General features: G+C 42.0%; 1 protein-coding gene across 2 annotated transcripts in view; it reads left to right on the top strand.

Annotated features, from left to right (window-relative positions):
- Positions 1 to 462: 462 nt before the first annotated feature.
- GNA13 (G protein subunit alpha 13) overlaps positions 463 to 16,898 on the top strand; it is a 43,343-nt gene continuing 26,907 nt past the window's right edge. For both annotated transcript variants that reach the window (XM_073310539.2, XM_073310538.2), the window contains exons 1-2: positions 463 to 854; positions 5,487 to 5,713. In XM_073310539.2, the coding sequence (XP_073166640.1) occupies positions 572 to 854; positions 5,487 to 5,713 (510 nt within the window). In that variant the 5' untranslated portion in view covers positions 463 to 571. The remainder of the gene's footprint in view (positions 855 to 5,486; positions 5,714 to 16,898) is intronic.

The raw sequence follows: 16,898 nt of genomic DNA, 5'->3' as shown, positions 1-16,898 counted from the left end.
GCACGTACACGTAGCAGCCCCGCCGCGGCCTGCCTGTGCAGGGGGCCCACGCTGCCCGTACGCTGCGCGTGCTGCGGCACGATGGGCGCGAGCAGCCACGGTGCACGCGCCACCGGAGAGCGCATGCGCAGACAGAGGCGCGCGGCCGGCCGCTGTTTAAGGCCGAGTCGCCCCCCGCCCCAAATACCCTGGATTTCGCGACGTCCCCCCATAGCTCCTGCAAATGGCGGAGCCGGCCCGGAAGTTCCGGCAGCCCCACGCCCCGCGCAGTAGGTCCCTCAACCCCGCCCAGGTGCGCACACAGCCGAGATCCAATCGCCGGCTGTCACGTGATAGGGCTGGGTCGCGGGGACGGGGGGCGGGAAGGCTACGCACGTGACGTCGGGCCGTCGGCGGACAGGGCAGCACCGTCACGTGACGGGTGCGAGCGACGGCCCTCCCGCCCCTCGCGGTCACGTGTCTCGTGGTGGGCGGCGGCCTGTGAGGCGCATGTGCAGCCGTCCGCGCCGAGGGGGCCGCTTGGGCTGCAGCTGCGGCGCGGGGCGGCCGCTCCCTGGCAGTGTTTGCTAAGATGGCGGACTTCCTGCCGTCGCGCTCCGCGCTGTCGGGCTGCTTCCCCGGCTGCCTGCTGACCAGCACCGAGGCCGAGCAGCAGCGCAAGTCCAAGGAGATCGACAAGTGCCTGAACCGCGAGAAGACCTACGTGAAGCGCCTCGTCAAGATCCTGCTGCTGGGCGCGGGCGAGAGCGGCAAGTCCACCTTCCTGAAGCAGATGCGGATCATCCACGGGCAGGACTGGGACCGGGCGGCCCGCGAGGAGTTCCGCGCCACCATCTACAGCAACGTGATCAAAGGTGGGCGCGGGCCGGGCCGGGCCGGGCGCCGCGGCCGCTGGGCCGGGAGAGGGGGCGGGGCGAGGCCGGGGACCGGCGAGTGGCCCCCCGGGGACGCTGGCCTGGTGTGGACAGTAGTGGCCGGTGGCGGGAGGGGGGCGGTCTGAGGGGCGGCCGAGAGAGAGAGCGGGCGAGCGCGCGCGCTGGGGCATGGTCTTGGGGGAGGGGGTGTATGGCCCCCAGGGGAAGGAGGAGTAGGCGAGAGAGTGAGGACGGAGGGCTGGGCGGGGGGGGGAGGGACGAGCCGGGAAAGGGGGGGGGTGAAGTAATTGGTCCCCAGGTGTGGGGGTGAGAGCGCGCGCGCGCGGGGCTGTGCCGGGGGCGTGGGGTGGCGGGGAAGGGGGCAGAGAAAGCCTGGTCCGCTATGGCCCTCTGGGGGAGGGCGGTGGGGGTAAGAGAAGAGTGTGGGGAGGCATGCCCCCAGGGAGGGGGCCTAGAAAGCACGGGGTGTTGGTGGGACAAGAGAGCATGGACTGTCGGGGACATAGTTCTGAGGGAATGAGAGAGCATTGGAGTGGGGGGGCACAGGCACCCCACCTTCTCTGGGGGTCGTGAAGAGCCTTTACTAGACTATTACCTTCCTCAGACTTGTCCAAGAAGCAGCCCTGTTTCTTACTATGTAATTAATCATTTGCTGCCTGATCAGCGTGGTTATTTCAGTCACTTCACACTTTTATACAACCCAGCGCTAGTTTAGGCAATAACCACTGAGGAGAGAGTCTCTTGGCTGGCGGGCCACCCTACAGGAAGTAGAGGTAGCCTGGTCTGTAACCAGTGATGTACAGTGTTCTCTTCTGTAAGGCTCAGTATTGAGGGACTTCAATTTATTGTGGAGCATTTTCCTAGCTTTATTTCCTAGCTTTATTCACATATACAAAAACTTCATTCCGTCAGGCTTCAGCACTTCATAGTAAGGTGTCCAATGTGTGAAATAATGGAAGGGAGGAAACAGTGCACTTGAAAGTGTATGTATATGGAAGAGAAGTGTCCTGTGTTTGCGGAGAGGGATTTGCATATCAAATTGATTTAGTAGAGGCAGCATTGCAGTAAATGTGGAAACTTAGACTGACCTAGTTGTTAAGAGAAGCGCACATATTCATCCTGTTCTGTGCCCCCTTCAGAGCCAGAGTGCCATAACTGAGATGTGCATGTGGCTTAAATGAGTGTATCTGATGACTGTTGTCATCCTTTTATTTTTTCTTACCCCAGCCCCTCTACATTGTTATCTTCACTTCTGAATTTCCGATTAGACTGTAAAGTTTTCAAGGCAGACAACAGGGATAAGATTTTCAAAATATATGTGATTTAGGAGCCTTAAGTCCCATTTTCAAAGTGTGCCTGTGATTTAGGAATTAAGTTCCATTGACTTTCAGTAGAACTAGACTATAAGCCTAAAAGTCACTTTTGAAAAAGGGACCTAAACTCCTAAATTAATTACTCAATTGAAAATTTTACCTCTTGTCTTTGTTCCATCATGTGCCTAATATGTGTTCAGGAGCTGAAAAAACTAAGTAATTCTTTCCCTTACCCTGAGCAAATATGTATTGGGCAAATGCTCAAGGCAGAGTTCTGTTTGTAAATTAAGGTGGTTCTACTGCTGTAAAACAGTATGCAAATAAGGATTGCAGATTAATCTTCTCATACTTTCATTTTCTTTCCGTTTGCCAGTCTGGAAGGTATAGTTAAGTGTTACCTGAAGAGAACAGACATTTTAATTTTATCATGAGGGTGATATACAGACATTTTTCTTATAAAAGTGGTTCTCACATCAAGATATTTTTGATCCCATGTGCCTGTCCTGTACTTGCGTCACCATGCTGATTTCCTCTTTTCAGATTTTCTCCTATCAGTAAATCTAGTGGTAGCATTAATCTCTCAATCATGTTGTTTTTTACTGATACTGCCTAGATGGATTTTAAAAGGTCAAATATTAAACTAGTAAAAGGTAAGAGTAGGGAAGTAGCGTGTGCATAATGGCACTAACCATGATTAGTTATTGTGTAGATTTAATCAAAGCAGAGTATCTTTAAGCACAGAAATCTACATTTTATGAAGTGTTGATTAATGTCACATTTGTAAACGTGTTGACCAATGTTATCCCTGAAATCTATAATTTCAGTGTTGCTGCTGTCTTTAGGCATAGCTAAGGGAGGTTTTGGAACAAATTGATACATTAAACTGTAATAAGTCACCAGGACCAAATGGTATTCACCCAAGAGTTCTGAAGGCACTCAAATGTGAAATTATAAACTACTAATTGTGGTATATATTGTTTACCTATCCTCCAGTCATCTGAGGCTGATGTAATGTAATACCAATTTTTAAAAAAGGCTCCAGAGGTGATCCTGGTAATTAAAGGCCTGTAAACCTAACATCAGTACCAGGCATATTGGCTGAAACTATAGTAAAGAGGAGAATTATCAGATCTATAGATGACACTTCCTCAACATACTGTGTTCATCACAGCTCTTGTAAAGGGAAACCATGCCTTGCCAATCTATTAGAATTCTTGAAGGGAGTCAAAAAGCATATGGACAAGGGTGATCAAGTTGATATAATGTCCTTGGACTTTTCAGGAAGCCTTTGTTCCATACCAAAGGCTCTCGAGCAAAGTAAGCTGTCATGAGATGAGGGAAGGTCCTCTCAGGATCAATAATTGGTTAAAAGATAGGAAACAAAGGGTAGGTATAAATGGTCAGTTTTCACAAGGACATAGGTAAATAGCAGGGACCCGCAAGGATCTGTACTATTCAGTGCTGTTCAACATATTCATAAATTATCTGGAGAAGGGAGTGAGCAGTGAGGTGGCAAAATTTGCAGATGATACAAATTTACTCAAGATAGTTATGCGCAGAGCTGACTGCAGAGAGTTACAAAGCAATCTCATTAAACTGTGTAACTGGGCAAGAAAGTGGCAGATGAAATTGTGTTGAGTACAAAGTAATGCATATTGGAAAACATAATCCCAATTATATGTAGAAAATGATGGGATCCATCTTAGCTGTTATCACTCAAGGAAGAGATCTTGGAGTCCTCATGGTTAGGTCTCTGAAAGCATCTGTACAGCAGCAATTGAAAAAGCTAACAATGTTAGGAACCATTAGGAAAGAGATAAGACACACAATATCAGAATGCCACTGTATAAATCCATGGTACCCTGACACCTTGAATACCGCATGCAGTTCTGGTTGCCCCATCTCAAAAAATTTATTGGAACTGGGAAAAGTACACAGAAGGGCAACAGAAATTATTAGGGCGATGGCACAGCTTCCATATTAGGAGAAATTTAAAAAAAATGGGACTTTTCAGTTTGGAAAAGTGCCAACCGAGGAGGGATGTGATAGAGGTCTATAAAATCATGAATGGTGTGGAGAAAATGAATAAGGATATGTTTTACCTCTTCACATAACACAAGAACCAAGGGTCGTCCAGTGAAATTAATGGTCAGCAGGTTTAAAACAAAGATAAGGAAGTACTCCTTCACACAGCCCACAGTCAACCTGTAGAATTCTTTTCCAATGAATGTTGTGAAGGCCAAAAGTATAACTGGGTACAAAAAAAATTAGATAAATTTATGGAGGATTGGCCCATCAATGGCTGTTAGCTAAGATGATGAGCGATACAACCCCATGCTCTGGGTGTCCCTAACCCTCTGACCTCCAGAATCTCGGGCTGGATGACAGAGAGTGGATTATTGTTCTGTTTCTTCTGATGATTGTTCTGTTCTGTTCCCTCCGAAGTGCCTGGCATTTGCCACTGTTACAAGACAAGATATTGGCCTTTATGGGCAATTGGTCTGATCTGGTATGGCCGATCTTATCTACCAAGTGTATTACAATATATGGAAACAAGGAGATGCTTTAAAGCAGGATACTAGAGACTTCACTGTATTCTGAAATGGTGCTCAGCATAACTAATTTATAGGCCTGAAATCTTGGGCTCTTGCCAGGTAAAGTCAACTGCCATAAACTGGGTTTAGAGTTTTGACAAGTGACAAATAGGCCTTGTAAAGTGACAAAGTCAGTGAAGTAATATCTTTTATTGGACCAACTTCTGTTGGTGAGAGACACAAGCTTTCAAACTTATACAGAGCTCTTCTTCAGGTCTGGAAAACTAATTCAGTGTCCCTTGTCTGTCTGTCTGACGGAAGTTGGTCCAGTAAAAATGTTACCTCATCCAAGTTGTCTCTTAATATCCTGGGACCAACATGGCTACAACACTGCATACAAATAGGCCTTGTGACATTTTTCATTTACCAACTTAGATTGCTTACTCTGTCCTTTAGAATATTCTTTACGATCCAGACTAATCATAATACAAGATAAAAAAAATCCTTGTAATATGGACCTTACAATATTCCTGGTTCTGTTCTTCATAAAGATCTTAGTGTTCTGATTGCAGATATTGACAGCTTTCATATTACCCTGAGATACAGAGCATTAATAGCTAGGATCCCAGCCCTGCAAATACTTACAACATAATGCATACGGTTACATATTTTTTAAGTCTTTGCAAGTTCAGGGCCTAGTGTAATAACTAGACATGGCAGCTCTTGGAAGTATCTAATCACGGCACTTTTCCATTTTTTTCAAGGTGTGAGAGTCCTCGTAGATGCTCGAGAGAAACTTCATATTCCCTGGGGAGATCCTGCCAACCAGAATAATGGGGATAAGATGATGGCTTTTGATACTCGGTCAACAATGGTGGCACAAGGGATGGTGGAGACTCAGGTTTTTTTACAGTACCTTCCAGCAATAAAATCACTGTGGGCAGATAATGGAATCCAGCATGCCTATGACAGACGCAGAGAATTCCAACTGGTAAGCTGTGGCTTTCTTAATATTGTCAATGAAATCTGTATGATGCATTGTTCCTGTATCACTTTTCAGTAAACACTAATTTAAATCTGCCTCCTTCAGACTGTTATCGTTGATGTATATTATGAGGCCTACCTAAAATACTAGCCCATGGAACTGCAGATTAGTTATCTTTTACTTTTAACCAAGAAAGATAGATCGAGCTGAAACAAAACATAAGGAAGTATTAGTCCCCACTTTGCGGATCAGAGAGGTGAAGCTCAGTAAGGTTGACTTGCCTGTTGGTCATGCTCTGAGTCTGTAGCAGACTTAGAAATTGAATCTGAACGGTTTGTCTCATTCTAGTGCCTTAACTGCAAGACCATTGTTCCTCTTTGGTGTATTGAAACTTTTTAGAAATGATGTGGAGGAGAGAATTAATACCTAGTATTTTATGTGATTATTCTCCCTTTTAAAAAAAAGTGCTGTTATACACTTGATTTTATTAGAAAAAGGGTTTTTAAAACTCTCTTCTCTATTCCAGTCTGAAAAATCGTGCAAGAATTCCCTCTATACGTTTCCTGATTAATTTCATGAGTGTGTTGTTTTCATGTGATTAACTATTTTGTTTTGTTGAAGTTCAGTTGGAGATATGGACTTCTAGTTGAATAGATTGATTCTAGGATGGGTAGGTGTTTGTGTGGGATGGCAAAAGACACAGGGTGTTAACCCATTGGAAGTTACTTTTTTTTTTAATGTAAGTGATATGGAAAAGAGATACAAAAAATTGTCATGTCTTTAAATGAGGAAAAGCCCGGTCCTGATTGAAAATCAAACTCTGTCATAGAATGACATTAAGGTGATTTTCCTAAATAGTGTAAGTTCTGATAAAACTTACAAATTCACAGTTTTTATTTGTAACCTTGATCTCTTCTAAAATACTTTTTAGAATGCATGTGAATTTATCTAGTGTTGCATGCTTGGTAACAATGGGCTTCCATGTCTTCACTTGCTAAGTAATAACTGTGTAGTTGAGATTGCATTGTGTATCCCATGTAATTCTCTGCTTAGTTTTGCAGTTCTCAAACTCTGGATTTATCTCCAGAGATAACATGCTTGTTAACAGCAAAAATGTTTTAAATAAATATATAGAGGTGAGAAATAATAGACCTCAACCCTGTTGTTCCTCTGCAAATTTGTGTACACAGTCAATCCCTTACCTCTCTAAAAGTGCAAAGTTTCAAAAAGTTCAATGAACAGAAGATTGTTGGGTGTGAAATAGATCTGGACAAGGAGAAAAAGTCTGGAGATAAATTTGAGAAGGGGAGGGACAGGCAGTAGAAACAAAAGTGAAACTGTTTGAGGAACATATTCCAGAAATCTTGAGGTCTTTCTGAGTGTAGCCTTCACTGATTTGAGATCTACCATACCATTCTCTCACTAGAAGGGAAATCCTATAATGGCAGCATGACCATAAGAGACCCAGTTTGGGAATATTTTAATGAGGTTCCTCTATCTGTGAAGAATATGTATTAAGGTTATAACAACCAACAAGAATGCATTTTTATGTAGAAATCCATGATTAAATAGTCTTCCTAACTAGTGATTTAAATCAAATCCACCCTGGTTGTGACATGTGCACAGTTTTGTTTTGAGTAGGAGCTAGAGTGGTGCACTCTTCTAAAATTCACCAGAAAGACTGATTAAACCGTCCCCAAATTAGAATCTGTATGAATGTTCATCTGTTAAAGAGGCTACATTTCTGGCCTAACAATCTGTATTTTTAAAAGTAAGTTATAGCAACTGCCTTGACTGAATTAAGACTTCAAACTTTTGTTTATACTTGTATTGCTTATTGCCAAAGTTATTTAGAAAAATCTTGTTCCAATGTGTGTATGCCAAGTTGTAAACGTGAACCTAGCTAAATATCACAATATTGAGTGCAGTGTGTATGGTCATGGTATGCAATCGTATAAGGAGACATGGTTCTTGCCTCAGGATCAAGATCAGCTCTGTCATGTGCCAATGGATGATATGCCATCTTGGTAAATTACAGATTTTTGCTGTGTCATTGCTGAAAGGCTTTGTAGAGGTCTTTTTAGTGGGTTTGATTGAAGAGGAAGGTTGTTCAAGCATGTGGCATGGTGTGGGAGGAAGATATGGAAGGGTTGTGTAGGAGGGTGTCTCAGGAGTAACTTAAGGCAGTGAGAGGGAGAATGTGAAGACATGAGTAGAGAGGTAGACAGATGAGTTTTACAAGGCCTTGGAAGTAAGGACTAGAAACTTGAACTTGATGGGAGTGTGGGATGAAATGCATACAAGAAACATTGGCACTTGTCAAATTGTGAGGTGAAAAAGGCATGGGCAAAGGCTGTTGTGAGGGGGTGAGATGACAGCGCTGGAAAAGTTGGATTTTTGGAGATGTAGAGGTAATGACAGGATTTGGTGAAAGTGGAGGAGAAAGGAGTGGAATATGACAGTTTGAGGTACTGTAGTGAAAGTTTAAAGGTCGTGAACAAAGTTTTCAAGAGAAGATGGGGGTTCAGTTTTCATTGCCCTGAATTTCAGGTGGTATAGGAACAACAGTCAGGTGGAGATATTGCAGGTGTCACTATGAGACTGGACAGAAGGAAAAGGGTTAGTGAATAAGAATGGAGTCATCCATGTGGACGTGGTAAGCTGGAACTATGGGAGTGGATGAAATTTGTGTGCATGAAGGCAGAAGAAACAGACTGAGAGCAGAGCAGTGAATGAGAGCAGTGAAGATTGCCCAGAGAAAAGGGTGGAGGGGAGATATCAACTGATTTAAGTGACAGAATGTGGAGAGTGAGTACTGAGAAGAAAGGCAGGTTGAGAATGTCGTCAGAGGTACACCTCAAACTAGTTTACAACAGTAGAAGAGCTCTTATGAGAGAACATTGAGTTTGTCCTTATAACAAATTGATGAAACATGGCATTGAAGAATCAACTTAACCTTACTTATAGCAGTGCTGGTGGGATGCTAAAACTCAGTTGCAGCTTCTTAATAAGAGGCCGGGTTACTCTGTGGAATTGATGACTTCTAATCCCTGCTCTGCCACTAATTGGTGTGGTCTTGAGCAAACCCTTAACTGGGGTTTCTCAAGCTGCAAAATGGGGCTGTTACTTGCCTACTTCACAGAGGTGCTTATCAGTTAACATTTGTACGGTGCTTTGAAGATGGAAAGAGCTATGTAATACTTAGCACTTTTAGAATGACTATAATCCTTCAAGCAAAAAAACTTCATTTAAAAAACAATTCAGGCTGTTCAAATGATTAATCCACTAACACAGTTTATAAAGCCAGGAAATTCCTAGTTAACTTCTCAGCCATTCCTTGCCTTCATCACATTCCCTTCCCACATCCACCACACTCATGCCACCTCCTCCCTCTGCTCAAACCATGCAATGGTAACTGACCGAAATCATTGGTTGTTGAGAAAACCCACAACATCCCACATTTCTATCACCTAATAAATATTACAAACTTCTGAGCCAATACATTCTATTATAAACTGTTCCCTCTGCCTTCCATGACTCAGGTAAACATAACCAGCTAAAATCTGCCATATACACGAACAGTCTCCTTCAATGCAATACCAAGTCAACATTCCAGTCAGTTACAAAACCTTCCTTTAACCACTCCACCTGGAGGGAGTGAAATTTGCAATGTTTTGTGTGGAGGTGGAGGGAGGAAGCATGTGTTCTTGTGGGTGATAGATGTGGAAGAGGTAATGTGGAGAAAGTGAAATTATAGTTCTAGATTGCAAGTGGTGGCTGACACTTTAACTAGGGATTTCCTGGCTTTTATGCTTGTGTTGGTGGAATATTTGCTTGTTCAATTTAAACTGTTTGCTCTTTTCTTTGGGGCTCTCTTTAAAGTTACTGGCAGTTGAAGAGGAAATGTCTTGTGTTGTCTTGCTTTTATTACTAACAAAGGTGCTTCTGTGCAAGAACACAGGTGGGAGAGAAGGAGCGAGTACATGCTAGTAGAAGGATCCCAGGGCAGGTTAAGGGAAAAGCAAGCTCCTAGCATGGTGACGGAAGTACTCTGGTAGGAATATCTCCAGGCAGGATTTCCTTCTAGGATTTTCCCAGTTTTTTTGCGAGATAGGCAGGACCAAGCTGAAAACTCAACTTTTCAGTCCTGTCATTATGTTAACTCAGATCTAAAGGATTTCCATCAGGTGAAGAAATTTTGAGCTGGATTTAGACTTTTGGTATTTCAGCACTTAGTGACGTATCCTTTCCCCATTTTGCATACTTTGAGTGACTATTCACCAACATATCCCTTAATCTGGAGAGGTGATATTTTTGCCCTACTTGTGAGTTATAGGGATTGGCAGTGTGAGGGCTAAACAGTTTTAAATGCATGGATACAGTAATTCCACCTTGGTCTGTGGAATCACCATTTTCAGCTAATATCTGTGTTGAAACAGGATGGAAACAACTGGACGTGCATTTTACCCCCAGATTCCTGTTTACTTGTGGCATTGCCTCTAAAGGAGATCAGATTATAGAAAACAGGAAAAGGCGTGTTCAGTTAGAATCTTTCTTGCTAGTTTTGCTACAGTTTCTCTGTAGCATTACATGCTACAAAGGAGAGGGGAAATTCTTATGGGATATTATCCACACTGAGTTCTCTGCCTGATTCAGTTTATTATGAGGAGATAAAATGTTACAAGTAATCCTGATTCCTGATAGGAGTGTTTCCCTAAATGGCCTGCTGAGAGGAGTGATCAGAACTTACTGTAATTAGTTTTTATGGGACTGGGTTGCTGAAGAGAGTGGTAGTGAGATAAATAACTTCTCTCCTCAAGGTCACTGGCTTGGAAGTTGGTCCAGTAAAAGTTATTACCTCACTCTCCTTGTCCCTCTAATATCCTGGGTCCAGGATACACTACACTACAGGTTGACATTTATGCTACCCGTTTGTGGGGTGGGGGTGGCAGTAAAGATTACATTGACTATAATTCTGGGAGGTGGGGGAGACAATCCACTTCCAAATTGTCTTTCACAATGTCCTTCAGATCTTCAGAAGGGTTTTAAAGTTCTTGAGAATTTGCTACCTATTCTTCCTCTTTTAAAAATAAATTCTGTTGACTTTAAAATATCTCAATTTGATTTTGATTACAGGACTTCACATTTGGGTGAAGTCTAGTTTTAAACAATGTGAAGAGGCCTGAATTTCCATATTAGAGTATTTTGGGCCTCTGGCCAAAAATGCTTGCAATTCTGCAGCCCCTTAATTTCTATGGGTATGTCTACACCACGATATCTGTAGTGCTGCAATTACACCGCGATGGTGTAGCCCCTTACTATAGTAACAAGGTTTTTTCCATCGCTGTAGTAAATCCACCTTCTTGAGGTGGTAGCTAGATTGATGCAATAATTCTTTTGTCGACCTAGTGATGTCTACAGTGGGTGTTAAATCGACATAACTGTATCACACAGTGTGAAATTTTTCACAGCCCTGAGTGACATAACCAGGTCAACTAAGTTTTAGGTGTAGACTAGGCTTATGCAAACAACTAGATACTGATTTTTTTATAACACTTTTATTGATCTGAATAATCTTCATTCTAGTAATACTTCATGCTAATTTAAGTGCCAGCTTTCCTCATTTTTTAGAATGGGGCTAGTTTCCCTTACAGCCATATAAATTCTGCAATAACTCCATTCTGCCACTGCATTCCTCCCTTATCCAACATTCTTTCCTCCTAGTCCAGTGACTTGTTTCTACTTAGCGACAAAATTTAAAGTAATTGCAGAACCCTGGTGTGGTATAGCGCATTTATCATAATGAGAGTTGGTTTTGTTTGCATTGTAGAGCAGTTTATTCTGCAACACATTTCCCGAACACATAGAAAATAAATTTCATGCTGCAAGTTGGTATGTTGTGTTCTCAGCAAGCAGTCATATGCTCCTGGTGGCCTTGTTCATCTTGCACGCTGCCTCTTGTGGTTGCAGTTCTGTACCTAGCTGGTGATGCAACATCTGTTCAGTGTGGTATGTATTTACACCTAGTAGTTCAGTTTCCTTCTGATACATCTGTTCCTTTTGTAAAGGACAGCTGATAAAATGGTTCACATGGAGTTTGGGATTTATTAAATATGGACTATATTTTTGTAGGTATGGACTGGGTATCCAGAATGTTGCAGTTGGCATGCCTCTTCTACACTTGGGGGACACAAGCTCTTTCCAGTCGAGAACACCACTGGCAGCTTGCTAGGGACCTGGGGCACACATTTAATTAGCATATGTGGACTACTTTGTAGGGCATGGTAAACTTCATGGCGAGACGGATGGCCCAGTTGTTGGGGCACTGGCCTGGGATGTGGGGAGACCCAGGTTTAATTCCCTGCTCTGCCACAAACTTTCTGCATCACCAGAGACAAGTCACTTAGCCTCTTTGTGCCTCAGTTCCCCTTCTGTAAAATGGGGGTTCCGGAGAGGAGACAGGCTCCACCAAGATAAAATCCCCAGCCATTGGAACAGCCTGAAAATGACACTCCTTAGTCCAAGTCAGTCATGGATACATTTCCTACAACCTCTTTAATCCAAAAGATATATAACCAATATTTTTTTGCTTTATTAATAAATTCAAAAATGTCATAGTAGCCCAACGATATGAGACCAGGTGCCATTGATAAGTAGTGTGCTTCTGGGCAAGTCACTTGATCAGTTTTTTTAGATTCTCTTAGCATTTTGTCACATAGAAGTGAGAAGCACCAAAAAGTTAACTTGTTATCAAGTCATCCTTGCTAAATCTGGTTATAGAAATGAAATTTGACTGCCCTCTTGATTCTGTGTATATCTGTGCAATGGTCAAAGAGCTTGATCTGAAAGGAAAGGGTTTTTTTAATATCTGCTGGTTAAAGGGATTCTGATGTATTTTCCAGAGCTACCAGTTTACTTGCAGTGGTCATAGTTCAAGGTGTCTCTGCTGTTGATTTCTGCAATAATTATTTCTGCGACCTGTGAAAGCCTGTTGGAGCAGCCTTTTCCACACTCTGCTTGCTGTGCAGTGTTTGAGATGTTGGCATAATAATTCATTGAGAGCTGACTTTCTTATTGGCTACTAAACTTGAAAGTAGAACATGTTGGTACAGGTACCCTGTCTTGTTGGATCACATTGCAGTGGCCAGGGGACTAGATAGTTTGGGGATTTCTAATTGGATAGAGAGCTATATATCTCTAAGTTGTCAGCTGAAATCTAACCCAAAATGGTAACAAAGCTCACTATTGCGCTGGAATAAATTTGGTCTCTGCAGAGTTCTAGTCATTCATGTCAAACAATACCTCACTTGGGAACAAGGTTGTCATTTTCAGCCGAGACCAAGGAATGAAAGGCTGTGGAGAGTGAACCTCCTTTGCATCTGTATAATGATTTCCTTGAGGATTGAGGCAAACCAGCAGGGTCATGTTGGGTTAGCTTGTGCTGCTATTGCCCATGTTGTACCTACTCCATGGATAAATAGGATTCAGGTACTCAAGGCTGTCAAGCTTGCACCTTCTCATGAGCATTGAATTCACAGCGACTACGCTGTCTTACACCTTTGTTGTACACCCAGACTCTACCAGATTCTGTTAGTTTTATTTAAAATGTTCCGTGTTCAGTCAATAACCCTTCTACGAACTTAACATAGCAATAGGAAGTTCTAACTTTGAGCATCTTCCCCAACCCACAAAGCAAGTGTGAGGAAAACATAAGCATGGCTGACCTTACTGCATTATCTAGAAGGAAAGCAGTAGAACAGTTGAAGTGTTGCTGTTGGTTATGGCAGCAAAGTAGCTGCTGCATTTGTTACTAAATAGTTTAATTTACCTAAGCAAACTCTTCTGCTAATTAAGTTTGCATTTGCTGGTCTGTTTACTGATACATTGTGAAATGGCTGAGCATTGGACCCCAGGCACGCTGGAAATACAGAAAGCACTGATCCAGAGCTTGTACTTTTACCAGATTAGTATTACTTGTAACAGTACTGTTAATTTAATACTCAGTATCCAGGGACAAGTTACAACAAAGTCTTACATTATTCTAACAGTAGGCCTCGGTTTACTCTAGATTTGTTTGTCATTAATATGGAGTAATGAGAGGGAAGGATGGGAGAAAAGGATCATGGAACACACACTTCTGCACTGAATGCAAGCAGCTTTGTCAAGTATACGATTGCCAAAATATCATTATTAATGAACATTTGAAGTTAGGAATCTATTCTCCCTACTAAACTAAATTTACCACATTGATAAATGATAAAGCAAACCTTAATTACAGTTGCTGACCGTCCCCTGTGGATGCAGAAAGACCAGGGGTCGGGGGCTTGGCAACTGGAGAAAAGGCCTACGCTATGCAGAAAAGTATTTATCCCTGGAGGTATTGGAACTTATGCCTCTATTGATGACAAATGTTACATGCATCTAAAAAGGGCAAGGAATTTTGAAAGCTAAAGAATTCAAGGTATTTTCTAAAATCTCTTGAAATATCTCATAACCCCTTTGTCCTCTCAGAATCCTGAGCCCATTATAGATTTGGATATTTCAAAGCGAGCAGTCTTGGACTCTAATAAATAGTGAACCCATCCAAATAAAACATGCACTTTCACAGCCTCTTAACCCAGTGCACCATACTTTCTTCAAATTTTTTCCTCTGAATTCATCTGTGGCTGAGACTAAGCATGATAAATTTCAATGGAAAAGGAATTATTTGAGGAAATTATAAGGGAGTGAGCAAAATGGAGCTGGAAACATCACTTAACTAAGGCATCACTAAGGAACTGGAAAGACTCAAATCTCCTTAATGGGCTGCTACAGAATCAGAAATGATATACAGCAAAGTGATAGTCTAATTGTATTGGCATAAACACACCTGAACTTCTGTATTGTATCCCTTCCCTAGTAGTGCCACAGCAATAGTTTGAAGAAAGTGACTAGAATCTTAGCTGTTTGAAATTTGATTAGGAAAACACTGCTTGTCAGAGCACAGATATAATCCTCTACAACTGACTGCTGAGGGGGAGTGGATGCAGAAATTCCAGGAAAGAAAGTGAGAAGCCCTCTGGCAAACTTAATTTAACATCAGATAAAACATGAACAGAATTATGCTCTATTTGACTATCTTACACTGGGTTTCAGATTTTTAATAACGATTGTTTGAACCTCTCTTTCCAAAAGCACAGCTGAATTCTTGTCCTAATACAATGGTTCTCAACCAGGCGTCTGCAGAAGTCTTCCAGGGGGTACATCAACTCATCTAAATATTTGCCTTGTTTTACAACTGGTTACATAAAAAGCACTAGCAAAGTCAGTACAAACTAAAATTTCACAGGCAATGACTTGTTTATACTGCTTTATATACTATACACAGAAATGTAAGTACAATATCTATAGTACGAAATCCAGGTGATTTATAATTGTATGGTAAAAAATGAGAAAGTAAGCAATTTTTCAGTAATAGTGTGCGTGTGCCAATTTTATATTTTCAGTGTCTGACTTTGTAAGCAAGTAGTTAAGTGAGGTGAAACTTGAGGGTATGCAAGACAAATCAGAGTCCTGAAAAGGGTACAGTAGTCTAGAAAGGTTGAGAGCCACTGCCCTAGTATATTAATTTGTTATGAAATCCCATATCTAATGTGAAATGTTGGTTGTCTTATGTGACATGTGGGGGCTATGCATAGGATTTTCTGAACGTTTTGACTTTGATATTTAGCTTTTTATTTCAAGGATTTTGTAGTCACAGCTCTTATGTCAATTTTTAAATGGTTACTACACAATTATAGTGATTTATGTAGTGCATTTTGCAAGCTGTAGTGATTTCACATCCTTACATATAATCAAAAGGTTCATGACAAGTCAATACACTTATGTCGCACACAATGTTCGTTGTTTAATTACTTTGGTTTAAGATTGTCTTTGAACAAAGAAAATAGAACTTTCCCTTATTCAGTTCAGATAGATTCTGCTAGATGTAGTCAGTGACTGACTAGGAGGAGCTGAAAAGTATTTGGTCTGCTTTTTTTCTCGTAAGAAACTGAAGGGGGGAGTGAATTCATGCTATAAAATAGATTCCTCATAAGGGATACTTACCCCAAGTGCACGAGTAGGTCCATATTCTTCTCTCCTTTCCTAGTGCAGTTGTTGTCTGCTGCATAGCATACACACCACTAAATGTAACAATTTCTAGTTTAAGATTGGCAGTTCCTAATATGGGGAGGTGATTTAACACACTATTACTGTTCTAGCCTTTGTAACTCGTATTCTGATGCAACACACTAGAGTGCTAACATGTTTCCATATGTCAGATTAGTGCTTCTCATGCTTTTGGTACACTTGAAAGAGTCTGCCAAGATCTGCAAACTAGCTGCTTTTGGAAAGTAGCATAGGTCTAAATGATGAGCAACAGACTTGCAGACTCACTGCTGCTTCAGGGTTAGATTAAAAGCAGTTTTGAGTTGCAAATACATGAAGTCATGGAGCCACTGGGTCAGTGCACTGAGGGAAGAAAAAATGTTTACAGTCTGGTTCCAGTCTGTTTTGCCCATAAAACATCCGAAGTTTATAGATGCTTCCAGAGTATAAATAGTAATTGGGAGGTGGCAGTTTCGTCTTGGATAGTACATGCTCCCTGGTCAGTACATATTCCCAGTTGATTTCTGTAGTAGTTAGATGGATGCCCTGGCCTGAAATTTGTCTCCTCATTGTAGAATGGGATTCCGGATAGCAGTCATAGTTCAAAGTACCTGTGTGCCATGCCCCATCCTCCCACCCGCTGCAAGCACTTCCATAAATGGCACTGAGATTTTATATGGAGGGAGATGAAGAAACTTCTGCACTAAGGAAGTGCAATAGTAATCATTTGGACAGAACATCCCATTTCTTTACTTTCATGGGCTAGTTTCTGTTCTGGATCTGGCAAACTAAAACAGCTGAGTGCTTAGTATAGAGCATATGGTATCCTGGCACTTGCAAGTCCTTCACACCCAGCATATTTCCCCCCTTTTTTTTTCTTTTCTCCGTATTCCTTGGGCTGACTTAAACCTCTGTGGAAGAGATTGGAATGATTTTAAGGAGGTCATCCTCACAGTTTGAAGCATTGCTGTGGCAAAACTGTGAGAAAAGGATGTAGGACACCACTATAAGTAAGTTTTTTGTCAGAGTTAAAAATTTGCTCCTGGCTCAGACATTGGGCTTT

The sequence above is a fragment of the Lepidochelys kempii genome, chromosome 14 (genome assembly GCF_965140285.1).
Source record: "Lepidochelys kempii isolate rLepKem1 chromosome 14, rLepKem1.hap1, whole genome shotgun sequence".
Lineage (NCBI taxonomy): Eukaryota > Metazoa > Chordata > Testudines > Cheloniidae > Lepidochelys > Lepidochelys kempii.
The sequence above is the reverse complement of the archived record's forward strand: the minus strand, read 5'-3'. Positions and strand labels throughout refer to the sequence as shown.